This window comes from Podarcis vaucheri (genome assembly GCF_965113315.1).
Source record: "Podarcis vaucheri genome assembly, chromosome: 2".
In the NCBI taxonomy this organism is placed as follows: domain Eukaryota; kingdom Metazoa; phylum Chordata; class Lepidosauria; order Squamata; family Lacertidae; genus Podarcis; species Podarcis vaucheri.
Genome location: NC_138760.1, coordinates 43,475,251 through 43,487,811, shown reverse-complemented (window position 1 = coordinate 43,487,811; position 12,561 = coordinate 43,475,251). Strand labels below are relative to the sequence as shown.

Genomic DNA, 12,561 nt, shown 5'->3' with positions numbered 1-12,561 from the left:
TGCCAATGTTACTCTCCGATAGCCAGTGTGAGAAAATACATGCATGCACAAACAACTTATGACAGGGTGCAAATACACTTAGCTGAATTCCTACTGAAAAGAAGAAGTGGAAAAGCTATTAGGCAGATAAAGTTACTAGGTACCTAGTATAGTACCCACTATTATGTGAATGTCAATAAATACTTTTAGATAACTTTAATCTATCTATGTATTTGTTTAGTTAGCAAATTTAAGTAAACTTAAACAATAAAGACTTACTAAAACAGTATTTTGTGCTGTGTAGCTGTGTGCCACCCTGTGTTTGTTTGAGTCTTGAGCCTGAAAACACAAATTGCAACAAGTTATTTTTATTTATTTCAATTCTATTCTGCCCTTCAGCCAAGGATCACAGGGCAGTTTACTGCAGCAAAATAGAAAAATAACATTACATAGTAACAAACAAAATCAATAAATTCTGTCAATGACATAAACAGGGGAAGCACAACACATAAAAGGAAAATACATGCATGTTTGCAAGATTTGGAATCATAGTCTTACAAGACTAGAAAGAATAATTAGAAATCCTATTGATGTTCCTGTGTCTAAGTAGTCAGGTGTTAATGCAAAAACCCCTGCACACAAACCTGTGAATTCAGGCTGAGCACAGATATAACTTGTACAGTGTAGCTTCTGTAGCTCAGAGCTACAGGTGGGAAAATGCCTGCAAGGCAAGGACCAGGACTCGCAACGAAGATGCTGCCATAGAGCATAGTGATCATTAGCTATGCAATCACTTCCAGCCAGGTGCCTCTGAACATGTGCAGAATGCTCTTTGCATACGTGTTAGAACAAGCACCAAGCTTAATAATATATATTAATATTAATAATACAACGCAAAGGATCTGTGCATACGCAGAGTGCCTGTCACTCGACCGGCAGCTGCGTTTTAAAAAAGCGAACGAACGGCACAACGCCTTGTGCAAAGCGCTTTTAGAGTTTGGCGGCTGCTGTTTTTAAGCGCATCTTTGTAGGAAAAAAGGGAAACGATGGCCAGCACGTGCCTCTCTCTCTCTCTAACCGGCCAGGATGATGTCGAAAAGAAATACGGCCACCGCCCCAAACCCATGGATATAAGCTCTCCTTCCCGGGTCCCCCCAGCCCACGCCGCTCCCGACTCGCGGGCTCGCCTACAACATCGCAGGCGTCGCCTCCCTAGCGCCGCTCTAGGCGTTGCGGTCTCTATTTCTCCTCCGAAAGGGGAAAGGAGCAGGAGGCGGGGATGCGCGCGCGCGGCTTCTCCGGTTGGGCGCTCGCAGAACCTCTGAAGCGGCGGGCGAGAGGGAGGCGGGGAGGCTCCGCGCACGCGCAGGGCGGGGGGCGGGGGCAGAAGAAGGCAGAGTCGCTGCGCCCGCTGTCCGCCTTCTTTGTATTTCCTCTTCTCTGTGTGGCTTCCTTCCCCCACCTCATTATTGTTGTTATTATTATTATTATTATTATTTATTAATTATTTCCTCGCCTCCTTATACCTGGCTCTCAGAGTTCTTCCCTCTGCACTTTGTTTTTATACGTCTCTCTCTCTCTCTCCTGGGGCTTTTTTAAAAGCACCTTCCCACGTGTCCCTCAGGCTTCACCTGGCAGCTCTCTCACCCTCATCTACTTTTTGCAGAAGGTGCTGGTCAGTCCCATGTTGCAGCAGGTTTAAAGAAGTCCTGGTCTGTGAGATGCCACGTGCACTGCTCCCCCCTCCCACGGCCCTCATTTTTTCCTTCATTTTTCTGAGTGTGTAAAGGTCAGGGATGGAGATGGCCAAAGGGGTCTCTGGGGGACCTGGGAGCCCCTTTTTGCAAAAAGGCACCTGTGCTGGTGGTGGCTCAGGGCTTACCCAGCGCCAAAGTCCAGTCGCCCCATCTCCTCCTCCCTTACTGGAGGGACCTCAGTCGCAGTCCGCCGCATCATTCAGTAAGGAAGGCAGAGAAAGCAATGAGATTCAGGTGGTATGTTCCATATTCTGCTTTCGCTCTCGGTTGTCTTTCTACATCTGCAAAGTTTGTCAATGGGTGCTGAATCTAAATACTGTATACTCGACTTCAGGAATGGTTGTTAATGTGAGCTGCTGCAGAGCATCAGCAAACATAACCTTAGCGACAAGGTCTTTTTCTTTTGGTCAGGCTGATACTACCAGGGGTAGCTAATGGGGTGCGCTCCAGATGTTTTGAACTACAAATCTCATCAACTCTGACCATTAGGCCATGCTGGTGGGATTTGTGGTCAAAACGTTAGGAGGGTGCCATGGGAAGTTTGCCTAGTGCCATCATTATATGCTATATCATTAGGTGCCAGGCAAAACTCTATTGCCAGGCTTTTGGCCTTTAACTATTTGTAGCCTTTTGGAAGTGGATGGGATGTTTTCAATGTATTTCTTTTTTCTCTTGGTTTTAATGTAACTATGTGGGGGATTCCCCCCCCCCTTGTTGGGTTGTAGGTGGCTTTTGGTTGGCCTGGGACAAGTTAAAATGACTAACAAATTCAATAAAGAGTAACAATAATACTGTAATAGTCATCGTTTGAGGCCTTTCCCCAGCTGTGTGGATTTTTCTAGAGAAGCAAGATGGTGTAATCTTGAGGGCTAAAGGTTCATGCAAACGCATGTAACCAAACCTTGTCAGCTGTGGTTTGTTTGCTTGTTTTAAAAGGAAAGCCACTCCAGAAGGGGCTGACTTGAAGTGGAGACGTGCGCATATTGCTTTTCCGTTGTAAATTTCCCCCATCCAAATCAGCTTGTTCCTTAAAATAGCAATAATAGTTGTGGTTTTGTCACATGCTATTAGCATGTAAAGTTAAGTTAGCTCCTACTTTTACGTTCCTGAACTTAAGGACTGCTGGGAATGCTTCCAAGAACCGTGTATGTTTAAAAGCATGTTGTGGAAAAGATACGCTCATTTCTTTGATAAGTGGATATCCTAAGAGTTTAAGGGTGCTCATTGTAAACATGCTTTTAAGCATGATATGTTCCTTGGGAAGATGTATGTTCCCTAAGCTAGCTTCTAGAGAGTTTTGCTAAATAAGAGGTGAGACTCTGTTGGCCATTCTCTCTGCCTTGCCCAATGCCCAAGACCAGGGGTGGCCAACTCCCAAGAGACTGTGATCTACTCACAGTTAAAAACTGGCAGTGATCTACCCCCTTTTTGGGGGGTTCAGGTCAAAGTTGTTGAGCTTTTTTCAGGGAGGAGGTTGAGGGTTGAGTTGTTCGGCTTCTTTGGGGGGAGCCAGTGATCTATTTACAATTTACCTGTTGGACATGCCTGCGCTAGACCTAGGAGCCTTCTTAAAGGAACTGTTTTCAGAGGAAGAAATGCGAGGGGAGAGAAACTCTGTGGTTGCTTTCAGGAAATGGTTGGTTTCACCTGTGTTGCTCACCCTCCAGCCCCAGGAGCCTTTATGAGGGAGTTGCTTAAAGGATACTTTGACATGACACATTATTAAGTTGCATGCTTACTTAAACATTGATATATGTGAAATAAACCATTAATAATTGATTATATATATTTACTATGCCTTGTAATTATTGTTTTACTGTATTTAGACTTTGATTTTTCTGTGAACCACTTTGAGCACATATACAACTTAAATATACAGCTTAAAATCAGGAGGAGGGTGGGGACTTCATATTCATAGTGCCTCTAAAGTACAGGGGAAAGGTATGCTTACCGTGTGAGCTTGACAATCAGATTTGTAGACCTTTGCATATACATTATTTCCCATGGGGAATAATCAGGGATGGGGAACTTGTGACCTTCCAGATGTTGTTGTATTTAAACTCCTCCCATAATCCCTCACTGTTGGAAGTTCAACATTTGGGGGACCACAGGTTCTTCATCCCTGATTTAGCTGCTCATTTCTTAAGACATGGGCATGCATGCTTGCGTTTCCCTGAACATAGCAAAATAGAGATACTGAAAGTGAACTTAAATGCTGACTCTAAATGAAAGTGGGGGGGGGGGAGGAGGAGTTATTTTTGTCCTTTTAGCAAACCACATTTTGCTGTGTGGCTAATTGATTAGAGAAAAAAAGTGTTAACAATTGAATAACAAATATCGTATTTTTTGCTCTATAAGATTTACTTTTTCCCTCCTAAAAAGTAAGGGGAAATGTGTGTGCGTCTTATGGAGCGAATGCAGGCTGCACAGCTATAAAGAAGCCAGAACAGCAAGAGGGATCGCTGCTTTTGCTGCGCAGCGATCCCTCTTGCTGTTCTGGCTCCTGGGATTCAGAATATTTTTTTTCTTCTTTTCCTCCTCCAAAAACTAGGTGCATCTTATGGCCTGGTGCGTCTTATAGAGTGAAAAATACGGTATGTTCTATGGCTTGATAATGCTCCTCCAATGTTATTGGTTACAGGAGTTCATCTCTTCATCCAGTTATTATAATAATAGAATAAGATTTTGAATTTATGAAACTTGATTTAAACGAGAGGATTATGAAATACGGAATTAGTTTACTATTCTTGATAAAGAACTGTGTAGTTGATAAGTGTGAAATTATGTCAGTCAGTTTGAAGCAGTCCATAGAAGTAATAACTACTACTAATTTTCATTTCAATTTATTAGTTGTTAAAATAACAATAATCAATAACAGAGCAACATTGAAGGATAAAAAGCTGTTTGTAAAGAAAACGACAGTGTCCTTTGTTTTCTGCTCAAAAACTATTGTGTGTGTTTGATTAGTGGATATAATAAAAGTAACCTTTTTGTGGAGCAGGGAATAAAATGTTGGTGCGTTTTTGCTGATTCTATGTCATGTATTCTTACTCCTTGTAGTCCATAATTCTGCCAGTTTACAATGCTGAGTGCTGGCTGGATGAATGCCTGAAGTCTGTTCTGGAGCAAGACTTCCAAGGTTCCATGGAACTATCTGTTTTTAATGACGCTAGTATGGTATGTACCTGTCAGTATACAGTTCTAGTTCTACTGCACAATTATCATTTGAATACCAATTCCAGGAATGTGTTCTTACTGTGTTTATTTCACCAGGGGTGGGGGACCTTTTTTGGGGTGAGAGCTGTATTACCCTGCTGGAATGCTGTCAGGGGCCCACCTTCCAAAGTGGATTTGGGGGGGGGGGTCAGTCCCAATAGTGTGTGGTGTCAGAGATACAAACTCACACCTTTAACACACGCAGACATACTCCCAGTCAGACCCTTCCCCTTCTTCTTCCTCTTGCTCCCAATTCCTTAGTTTGTGGGAAAGAAAAGGGCTCTCTCCCTGATGTAGCATAATTGTTGTATCAAAACTGGCTGTTTTGCAAAGTGACTTTCAGGAGCTGAGCTGGATTGAAATGCTCTGGCTTTTGAAAGGGGTTCTGTTCTCTCTCCATCCCCATGTCTTGGTGCCATTTTGTTAGTCCAATCTGTTGAGCTTGGGTGCAGTACTGTAGCTCCAGCCAGTTCTTCTGCAATCAGCTTGAGCTCTGGGGTAGTAGTGGGATACGAAAAAGGCTGAGGCTGAGGTACCTTGCAGCTGGGTTTGGTCTTTGTGTGCAACCCTTCCTCATTGAGCTGTCTTCCTCTTTTGCCACCCAGCAGCCCACAGGGGTCTGTGTCCTTTTCTTGGGACTCACTGCCTACCTGATTGCTCCTCTTCAGAGAAGAGGAAGTTGTGCTCCTCAGCAGAGCCCTCCAGAAACTCCTGATGATGTCCAAGTGTGGCTGAAAAGCACTGGAAGATGTCATTGATGTCAGATTGTGGGCAAATACTCATAAAAGTGCAGTTTAAAAGCAGTATGACGACTCGGCTGTGACTTTGCAGTGACCTTATCCCTTCTCACATGTAGCAATAAGATGTGGGAAAGAAATGCGAGGAATTAAATGTTTAACTTTTAAACATTATACCTACTCAGTGTCAATATTTCTAAACAGGACAATTCAGGAAATATATTAAAAAAGTGGAAAGTTCTATTGGAAGAAGCAGGCATTCAGATGGTACTTGGAGAAAATGGTTCATCTCAACCACGGGGAGGTAGGTGCCTTAAAAGAACAGCAGCTATTCAAGACAGTGGGATAACTTAGTTTTCTGCATAACAGCTTCCCACAAGTTGTGTAGCATTCTAGAACATTCTGTTTGTCAGTGCATCCACGTTCAGACCAAGACTCTTCCTTAATAACTGTCAGAAGTGACTCTCTTTTTGAGGTTGCTGAGGTTTTCTTTTATGTGCCAAGACAGAATTTGGCCTAATACTAAGTACACTGTTGCTGCAATCTTAACAACTCTTATGAGGAAGTAAGCCCCATTGAACACAGTTGGACTTATTTCTAAGCAAGCGTGCATAGGATTGTGCAGAAAAATAAGTCCCACTGAAAATCAATGGGACTTCTGTTTAATGGGTTTAGAATCACGTTGTAAATCATCATGACTCTGTTGGCAAAAGAAAATAGTTAGATTCACCGTATCTTATATTGCTGGAAATTCACACCAGTTTTTCCTCAGTTCTCTAGTCAGTTTTTCAATACGCGCTTAAGAGGCAAATAATATATGGCATAACTTAGCTTAGAGATGGCCAGGAAATAAATGTTGTGTGGATTGAGAGAGAGCCATCACCTTTGCTGCAGACTGGGAAAAAGCCAGGTTTGTTATGTGCTAGACTGAAAAAGCACAAATGAGGTTAAATTGTGATCCAAGCCAAAATAAATAGCTCTGGAATTGTTGTAATAGGCTGGAAAGTAATGGATTCGAGTTGAATTGCCAAGTGTGACCACTCCAGAATGAAGATCAGCTCAGTGAGATGTGAACTGTAAACGTTTGTATTGAGTTTTAAAGCTTGCTGTCCTTTCCCTGTGAGATGGTGAAAAAGGATAGCATGTTGGTGTTATGAGCAAGAGGGAATCTAAGAGCTAAGGAGAAAAATGATGAAATTAATTTAGGAAATGCTTTCTTTGTTTTCCAGAATAAACTTTTCATATACTTTTATTTAGGAAGTTTTAGTTTGTGTTTTCCTCCCTTATCTTGTTAAACATAAAATCATCTCTGTAATATAATCCTGTTGTTGCTTTTCCCCATTGATATCTATAATTTATTCCTATTCATCCTTATTTTGAAGTTGCAAGTAATGGGAAAAAAGGGGGAAATGCCTATTTAAACTGTAAAAAAATATAATTTGACTCTTACATAAAAAGAGGGAAAATATAAGTTACATGCAAATATGTGCAATGTACCCTTGATGGACTATGCTTTTAAGGAAAAACAACTCTGAGAGAGGGACTCTTTGGAAAGGCGACATTTAATGACTTCGCTGCCTTCCTGCTCCTGCTCCTCTCAACCGATCTTTCTTTTTCAAATTTTGATCTCTATGTTTTGACCTCATAGCATTGTCTTTCCCCTCTGCTGCTTCTCAGCTGTGTGCTAACCCCCTTCCAACATTTTTCTAGTTGTAAACTGGAAATGGGTCAACTAAGATTTCCAAGCCTCTTCCCATTATCTCTTCCCCAACAAACACAAGCTAAGGGGCAAAGGGTGCATTTGCCTAACCAAGAATCTCCTAGAGGGATAATGGGCTCACCTGGGGGTTGGGCTTCTGGCTGAAGTGGGGGCTTGTGCTAGGTGCAGAGTCCAGGAAGACCAAGTCATATACTGCTAGCACCTGTTTCAGATCCAGGAAACAAAGTTAGGTCAAATTCCAGTGAGACAAGGTCATGGTAAGCAGAAGGTAAACCCAGATAAACAAGGTCTGGTAATGCAGAGGTCAATGTCCAAAAGGCAAAGAAAGGAAGGTCGGTAGCACCTTGGATAGCTCAAAGTGAAGCCTAGACTTTAATTCAGACAAAGCAAGCTTGAATGTTTTTCCATCAACTAGCAATGCTAGACTGAGGGCTTATCCACACTTACCTTTCCTCCACTCTTTCCAGGCATGGTCCGAGATTTAAAGCTCTGTATTTAAGCACCCCTTTTTTGCTCTGGAGCTTTCCCCACTAAAATCTGCTCTTTAAAGCTCAATTGGAGCAAACATTAATCTGCGGAAAACCTGAATTGACGTTTGTTCTGAGTCAGTTTTAAAGCTTCGTGGCGGGGGGGGGAAAACCAATCGCTTAGACACAAAGCATTAAAGTGCAGACCTCTGCCTGGAAAGAGCAAAGCAAAAGGTAAGTGTGGAAAAGTGTGCAGTCTTAAACAAGCTCAGAGAGTAAGCTAGCCAGCCAGTGTGGTATAATAATTGGCAAATACTGGACTGGGATCTGGGAGAACAGGGTTCAAACTCCCACTCTGTCATGATGCTCATGAGGTGACCTTGGGCCAGTCGGTGCCTCTCAGCCAAACCCACCACCCAGTGTTATGGTGAGGATAACATGGAGAGGAGGGGAGGGATTTGCTTCTTCCTGTTAGAATACCAGTAGCAATATGTGCACCCTTTGTGGTATTGCAGCCCAGTTCGAAACATTTTCACATGAAAGTAAATGCATGATGACCTGAGTGAAGCCTGCTGTTCTTTCCGCATAGTTGATTTCCTCCATCAGATGTGGCCCCCTCATTTACTGTAACTATTCCTTGTATTTACCAACAATTCCTCAAGTTTATGGGTTGTTACATGGTGGCTACTCCAGAAGCATAAAACTGTCCCTTAGACACTCATTAAAGCCTGAGCCTCTTTTGGAAGCTGTGTAACATTTAAAAAACAACCATAGACTTGGGGAAAATACTGACAATTCCAAAAACAACAACACAATAATTATTTGACATTTGGTTTCCAGGCTAATATGCATATGATTGGTAAAGTGTTAGGGTTTGGGAGTCTTAGTTTTTACTTTAAAAAAGTACATTTTATGATGTGAAAAAATGCATAGACACAGGAAGGAAAAAAACGTATGGCTTCTGAATTTTCCCAGTCATTGGTAAATTGGATTAGGAAAGGTGTATTTTGTTCAAACTATATACCTTTGAAAGCAGGTTGCCATGAAGTAATCATTTTCCAGTGTGGAGCAGCTCGTTTGTATTTACATTTGGGCAGCCAGTTTAGATGGAAATCTTTGTGACCCCTTTGTCCTTAGTGATTTACTTTCCTGTGGTTAAGAGTAGTTAAAACTTGTAGGGAGTACTTCCTTTGAAACAAGCAGCCCCAATAACGAAACAAATGTGACAGTCTTCATGTCCTGGATTGTTTACCCTGGATTAAGATTCATTTCTGATTCTTTTCTGCCTTGGAAAAGGAAAAAGGAAAACAAAGGGGAAACCTCCCCCCCACAAAAGAGAGGGGTCAGTGGCTTTAAAGAAACTAACACAAAACAACTTCTTTCCAAGAGTGAGGAATGTTAATATCTCACGGGGTCTTAGTTTCCCCCCCTCCTGTGACCATGGTAACAGGCTCTTTTTGCTAAGTAAGCAGGCCTTGCAAAATGCAAAGCCTTGGCACAAACATTTGAGTCTCATCAGTATAGCAATATTGCAGCGAATTCTTTGCTTATGCCAAACAAAATTCATTGCCTTAGACCAGTTGTTTAAATAATCCAGTTTCCATGCGGAATAAAATCTTTTGGAAATCCTATAATTGTGCTGATGTCAAAAGGGCATTTTATGACTAGCTAACTACCAAAACTTTGGGTGTCTTGTTTTTAATTAAGCTTACTTCTAAACTATTTGCACTTGAACGAACAAACAAACAAACATGATTGTTTCTCCTCTGACCCACTTATCTCACCAGCTTGTTACCCATATGTGCATTTAAGTGCTGACCTTTTAAAATATTTGTAAGATTGTTTTGACTTACATAATTTTTTAAAAACATATCCTTAAACTTTGCCTGTCACATGAGTAACCAAATGTTCTCCAGCATTCATATATTATGAAATCCGAATGACTCAAGTCAGCCTTTATGACCGATTTTGTGATGTGTAAAAGCAGCAACATATGGATCAAGCTACTTATTGAGTGTTGGGCAAGTGATTTAAATGACAATGAATCTAAATTTCTGGCTACCTTTCATCACAGTGGCGACCCTACAAGCTTCCTTATAAGAATCATCCATGACTGATTTTATGACCTTTGAATGTGCCCTTAATCATAGCATCCTTTTAGCCTTCTTTGCTATAATCAGACAATTATTTGAAACATTATATGCTTGGGATGGGGAGAGAGAAAGACAAACTTGATTACACAACTGATCCTTCTGGAACAGTTACTGCTCTGTGGCAGGATTAGTTGTTCAATTTTAGTCTATTCATTTTATTCCTCAGGAGATAATTATTCCGAGCTATTGGTTCTGGTCATTCAACATGCCCAGACCTGCTTTACTTTTCAGTAAACATGTCCAGGTCTTGTAAGGTTTTACTGGGTTTTCCAGTCATTTAAATTTAGTTACGGCAGCCATAGAACTTTGAAGGGTTGAGTTTTAATTTAAATGATTTCCTAGAATCATAGAATTGTAGAGTTGGAAGGGTGTTCCAGTCCAGCCCCTTCAATGCAGGAATCCTAGCACATCCATCCCTGGGTGGGCTCAAACCACCAACTTTCTGGTTAACAGCCAGACACACACTGACCCATTGCACCACAGAGGCTTAGTTATCATTTCTTTGTGAAGTTCAAGGCTATATATTCATAATGTTCATATACATGAAGAGGTATCCAGGAAAGAAAGAATAGAATTTGTCATGGGTGTGCAACTCAATCATCCATTATGGCTTGCTTACTGTGGGCTGCAATTCTGAAATCTGGCAAGGAGCTTTAATGTCACCTAGTGTGTTTTTGAGTAGAAAAACTTAGATTGCAAATTGCAATGATGCTCATGCACTCTTTTGTAACTTTGCTTTATCTACAGTGGGCTTTGCTAAAAATCATGCAATAGATCAGAGCTCGGGGACTTATCTGTGCTTTCTGGATTCTGTAAGTGATTTTTTTTAATTTTTGCCAAATGTATTGCCTACCTGAAACAAAATGTTTAATTGTCCATTTCCTTTTTATCATTCTACGCTAATGGTTTTCCATAATTTGGTATAAAATTGTTTCATGTGGTTATGATGATGTGGTACTTTTTAAATTTAATAAGCATTCCACCTTATAAAACTCTGCTGCCGTATCTGGACATTTTCTTAGCCGTTGAGATACAGTGGTACTTCGGGTTACATATGCTTCAGGTTACAGGTTAACCCAGAAATAGTACCTCGGGTTAAGAACTTTGCTTCAGGGTGAGAACAGAAATCGTGCTCCGGCAGTGTGGCAGCAGCAGGAGGCCCCATTAGCTAAAGTGGTGCTTCAGGTTAAGAACAGTTTCAGGTTAAGAATGGTCCTCCGGAACTAATTAAGTACTTAACCTGAGGTACCACTGTATTGGCACACACCTTTTAAATCTGCAACTTAGCTGGCACTTCTAATTGGATAATAGGTATTGTTTTACATGATGTGCCATTTTTCTTAGACCTGATGGCATGAAAACAGAATAAGGAAAATTCTAATATTCTACTGTCAAATGGGTCATTATAAGCAACCACTGTGCCACGAAATAAATTTCATAACATGCACTCCAAATAATCCAGAATTACAGGAATTTGATAATAACAGACATGCTTCTGTCCTCCAAAGTCCTTTCTGAGCAGGTAAGCAATTTGTTGCAAGAAGAAGATATCTGTTTCACATGAAAAGCCAGCAGGGATTTCTAAACAAGGCCAGATGTTTTTATGTTGTTGATCTCCATCCACCTCCAGGAAAGAAGGCATTCAAACCACATGTATTTGTATCGGGTTTACCTACTTCCACAAGAGACTAGCCCTCAAATTCTGCAAAACTTAACCCTACTATCAGTTTAGATGTTCCCTTTACAGTCAAGGCAGAGCACTTTAAATATATACAGACCAGTTTGCTATTCTAGGATGATTAAGTAGGAATTGTCCCCTTCTCACAGAAAGTGAAACTGTGTGGCATCTAACCACAAACCCTCAGTTCACCCCCCCAAAAAAGTCTTTGACTGACTTATTTTGTACAGAAAAATCAGAAGTTATCTTGTGACAAGTGGAAATAGCTTACATACATCATACATGCAATCAGCAAATGAAAAAGCACTTCAAACCAGCTGTCTTTCCTCCTCTAGTCAGCTTTTCAGCCCCCGTCCCCCTGCTAGCTGCCACTGTCCTCTGGTGGGGCCAAGAAACTGTAGTGCTATAGCTCTGGTAGATTTTTGAATGGGGTTTCTCCTGTTTGAAGAGGTGCAGGGGCTCATCAAGCACCTTTTGTGAGATTAAATGGCAATTTTGATGAAGTGATAAGATTTAATTAATCTGTAGAAGTAAAGCATATAAATTTGCTTGCAGTGCAGGAAGAAGAGGCATATATTTAGTTCCTCTTTAATGCCTCTCAACTACAAATGTTAGGATGAATTCAGGAGGCCCCCAACCCACAGAAGCTTACCATGTACCATCTTGTGGAGCTGCATGAAGTGGTAGCTTCCTGTATCCCTGAGAAATACAAGAATTTGCAGTAGTGGTAACACTGAGCTTAACCTAGTTGTCAGGGGCCACACATAGCCAACTCTACATGCAATTGTGGGGACTTTATACTGTAGCTGTGTGGCCTCTGGATATCTGCCCCCACCCACACTGAACTGCCACTA

At 41.4% G+C, this 12,561-nt stretch overlaps 1 protein-coding gene across 3 annotated transcripts in view; it reads left to right on the top strand.

The window, feature by feature from the left end:
• Positions 1-1,360: 1,360 nt before the first annotated feature.
• Positions 1,361-12,561, top strand: part of B3GNTL1 (UDP-GlcNAc:betaGal beta-1,3-N-acetylglucosaminyltransferase like 1) — a 174,807-nt gene continuing 163,606 nt past the window's right edge. For all 3 annotated transcript variants that reach the window (XR_014217136.1, XM_082213876.1, XM_082213875.1), the window contains exons 1-4: positions 1,361-1,973; positions 4,797-4,913; positions 5,894-5,993; positions 10,777-10,841. Coding sequence is in view for 2 of the 3 variants with exons in the window: in XM_082213876.1 (XP_082070002.1) it covers positions 1,776-1,973; positions 4,797-4,913; positions 5,894-5,993; positions 10,777-10,841 (480 nt within the window). In the remaining variant the exon portion in view is untranslated. The remainder of the gene's footprint in view (positions 1,974-4,796; positions 4,914-5,893; positions 5,994-10,776; positions 10,842-12,561) is intronic.